At 46.7% G+C, this 4106-nt stretch overlaps 1 protein-coding gene across 1 annotated transcript; it reads right to left on the reverse strand.

Moving 5' to 3' along the window:
* Positions 1 to 441: 441 nt before the first annotated feature.
* On the reverse strand, positions 442 to 3742 carry MARCKS (myristoylated alanine rich protein kinase C substrate). The gene is made up of 3 exons (XM_075268086.1): positions 3566 to 3742; positions 3242 to 3349; positions 442 to 2404 (listed from the first exon to the last, which is right to left on the reverse strand). Exons 2-3 carry the CDS (start codon positions 3341 to 3343, stop codon positions 1649 to 1651), a joined length of 858 nt encoding a protein of 285 aa, XP_075124187.1. The 5' UTR covers positions 3344 to 3349; positions 3566 to 3742; the 3' UTR covers positions 442 to 1648.
* Positions 3743 to 4106: the final 364 nt, after the last annotated feature.

Here is a 4106-nt window from a genome sequence, read left to right on the forward strand (position 1 = left end):
GGAATGTGGACAAGCATAGAAGGAAATAGGCCTGTGTGCCCTGAAGCAAGTCTGCAGCCTTCTACAGGGTGCAAGGCATTGTGATGGGTTACATGTAAACACACTTCATTGGGTTAAACAAAGGGCTATTATGCATGTGAGATGAAGGATTTACATTGAGCACTTAAAGTCTAGATTCTCAAACAAATCCATTTTAATGGATCAAGTCCTACAGCTACCATAGCTTTGATGACAGGCAAAACTAAGCCCACTGGAACTCATCACCATGTGTTTAGGCAATATGGTGCCAAACCCAAAGGCTAGCTAAACAATGGCACTGCCACTACTTTAGTACACTCAGCAAGCACAATGAGAATGGAGACATGCAGGTTAGCAAGAAGCAAATGCCATTACCGAAATAAGCCATTAGTGTTAAACTATGTCAAAGAAACACAAAACATGTACATTTTATTCACATTTATTTTTTCGCTTTTAGTGTGCTCACAGAAAATTAGAACACCTTAAGCAAGAGTTTAATAGCAATTTTGTAAGCAAAGTTACATTCCATCTCTAAGTCAAATTGGTCAAAGCTTCTCCAGTATTTACAAAACATGAAAGACAAGATGCTACACAAAAACCATTGCATCTGAAGTTTTCCTTAATTCTGAAAGACAACTGGAAAAGAAAGCATTGCCTGCTGGAATCAAAAACATACCACAGTAGAAACAGTAACCATCCACTTATCACAGCTTGGTTGAGTTTAAAATTTGTGTTTTAAAAGGTCCAATATGACTGCAGTTTTACAAAAATGGGCAGGGTGGAAAGAGTTGCAAACTTCATGTGCTTTTGGATATCAAGATTCCTTTTATACAATAGTCACAGTTAAAAACACCCTGCTGGTAATACATAATTACATTTTATTAAGGTCATAAGCCAGCAATAAACAATAAAGCCTATACAACTCGTAATTCTACTTAATCACCGACTGATACAGCTAACATGAGATAAGTGAAAAGTTCCTATGGTTTAAATGAATTGCTAAAACTATGATCTGGGTATTGATTTTTTTTTATCATTTTGCTTGCCATCTTTGTCAAGACCTTTAGTGTTGTAAACCTTGTAGAAGGCTGCCCTCACAAAATACATCATTACGTCTCTTAAAATTAAAGAGGAAAAAAAAAAAAAAAACAAACAAAAAAGAAAGAAAAACAAGTAACAGAGAAACAGAAACCTGACCCCTTCTGTGTGGCACATTCTCTTGGCAATGTGTTCACCACCTAAAACCCAATGTGGCCCCTATCACTTCATTTCATATCCCCTTATATTGACCCACCCATCTCCTTCATGTATGGGCATGTCCATAAATTGACAAAAAAAAAAAAAATACATTTTCAATAAAAGATGCAAAGTACGCAAAACATTAATACTGATGCGAAAAAGGGTTAAGGCCGGTGACTGCTGTAAACTCTACCCGGCCCGTTGGAATGGTGGTAACAGAATGATTTGAGATGGGATCTGTAAGGAGGAAAAAAAAAATGAAAAAAAAAAAAAATCTTTAAATCAATCCCTGGTTGTAGACAAGTTCTCCAAAACCAGTACCTGGCACCACTCCAACAAACAAACAAGGGGAGAAAAAAAGTTCTTTGATTATCTCAAAACTGCCATATCTTTACTCTGCTGACTCAGCTGCTGGACTGGATTCGGATGTAGCCTCCTGTGTTGGAGCTGCAGGCTCCTCGGCTTTTGGTGCCTCTGGTTCAGTAGATGGAGCTTCAGGAGCAGCAACGGTGGCAGGGGCCTCTTCTGCAGGTTTTTCCTCAGGCTTTGGCTCCTCAGCAGGCTTTACTTCCTCTGTGGGCTTTTCTGGTGCAGGCTCTTCTGGTTTGGTCTCCTGTGGTTCAGGTGATGCTGCAGCAGCAGCAGCCTCCTCTTTATTTTCCTCTGCGCTGCTTGCAGCAGGAGCCTCTTCTTGGGTTGGCTTTGCCTCTTCATTGGTGGCCTCAGGAGCAGCTGCAGGCACATCCTCCTTAGCTCCCTCATTGGATGCAGCTGCGCCTTCAGCCTCAGCTCCTTCATTGTTCTCCTTTTTGTTCTTTTTGAAAGAAAAGCCACTCAGCTTAAAAGACTTTTTAAATGAGAAGCGCTTCTTTTTCTTCTTGGGGGTTTCGTTGCTGGTGGAAGGTGTAGAAGTGGAGCCTGCTTCTTCTGTTTTGGCAGAGGCCTCTCCCTCGGCTGGAGATGCTGGTTCAGTACTCTCCCCCTCGGCAGACGCAGCTGCCTCCTTCTCTGGGGCAGCCTCTGCTGCAGCAGCCTCCTCTTTAGGGGTCTCCTCGGCTGGGGCACTCCCATTAGCCTGGACTTCCTCCTTTTCTGCCTCGGCTGCTGCAGGAGATGCATCACCATTGGCCTTCACATGTCCATTTTCCTGTGGAGGGTAACAATAGCATCACTTAGGAGCCACCAGTGGTGACATAACATTAATCCCCTGCCTATACACGTCATGCAGCCCATTACCACCTTATCCAGCCTTAAGTTACACACTACAGAGTAATAGCTACCACAGGCATAGTGCAGAGTCACAATCCACCAGTCACCACATATTCCTCGTCTACCAGCCCTTCACACATGGCTTTGCTGAAGAGCGTCTGGTTTCCCTCCATTATCCCTCACACCTCCACAGCGAGGCGTTCAGCCCAGTCAGTTGTAGTACCAGTGTGCGCACAGCAGAGGGCGCTGCGCCTCCACCAGCAGCACTATGCTCCAGGGAGACGACAGGCTGCAAGTGCATTAGCTCTCAGATCACGCCTTCTTTCTAGCAGCAGCTCCAGCAAGGAGCCAACGGAGACAAAGCCTGTGCTTTCCCTCTCATACAAGATGTTGAGGGAGAAGGAAAAAACGCGTTGCTGAAAGGAGGGGGTCTTACTCTAGCCCTCCATCTACACAATGGCGTCTGCAGACCCCTCCCATGCATCCCAGTTAAATGTCATCTGTACGGTCACCGAGCTGTGGCTGCAGCAATCATGTAATATTGGGGGGCACACACACAGTCACACTATGGCTCCCCGTAACAATAGAGTAGCAGCGCTGTGCCAGGTGAGAGCCACATGTTGCTGCCTGCCCCATCCACCAACCCATCAATAAAGAAGCAGATCCTCCATAACCCAACACGTAGTGTATAGAAAAGAGCATGCAATCCCAAGAACAAAGCACCCCGGGGATCAGCCATCCATCCATCACACAGCAACAGATGCCGCTCCATTACCTGGCCGTTCGTCTTGGAGGGAGAGGCGGCCACTGCTTCCCCGGGCTTCTCGGCGGTGGCGGCTTCGCCTTTGGCTGCGGTCTTAGAGAATTGGGCTCCCATCGCTGTCTGTGTATCCAACAAAAAAGGTACGTGTCACCCCCAGAGACAGAGAGACGGCAGACACTGCGAGAGACACGAGTAGACAGAGGCAGAGGAGGAAACAAAGAGATGGTGATGTGACGGCGGCCACAAGACACAGCAGAGCCGGAGCAACGCAGCTGCAACTCCTCTTTGCAACAGGAGGAGGGGAGGGAGAAGACAAAGTACAAGAGAGATATTCACCAATGATGTGCAGGCTGGGTAACGCGCAAATAGTCGCCTCGCCTGTCCCGTGCCACAATTCTAGTAAATATCCCAATGCTCGGTAGCCGCGCTGGATACAACAGGAAAATGGAGAAATCTCCCCGCTCGCTAATAAGATGCGGAGTCCAACGCCCAAGTGCACAGATGAATGGGCTTCCCAAGGCATGACGGCAGCCCAGTCCCACTCCCGCCAATCACAGCGCGCCCAGACAAAGGACGGGGCGGGGCCTGGAATTTGGGCAGAACAATGCAGCCCAGCAGTGCAAGAAATACAAAAAAAAAAAAAAAAATCTAATCGCTAATACAAATAGCATATTTACTAAAAGAGGGCAGCGAGCTTGTGAGCGAGCGCGCAGTCCTGCAGGCCCACCAGAACCATACTCACTAGTAATGTCTGTAGCCTCCGGCACCGAACAATACCAGCCGGGCTGCCTCCATTTATATCTATGGAGCTCAGCTGCTTCAGCTACAGATTGGGCGCCCTTTTTTTTTTTCCTCCTTCCCCTTTAATTGATGGACA

The sequence above is a fragment of the Leptodactylus fuscus genome, chromosome 3 (genome assembly GCF_031893055.1).
Source record: "Leptodactylus fuscus isolate aLepFus1 chromosome 3, aLepFus1.hap2, whole genome shotgun sequence".
Lineage (NCBI taxonomy): Eukaryota > Metazoa > Chordata > Amphibia > Anura > Leptodactylidae > Leptodactylus > Leptodactylus fuscus.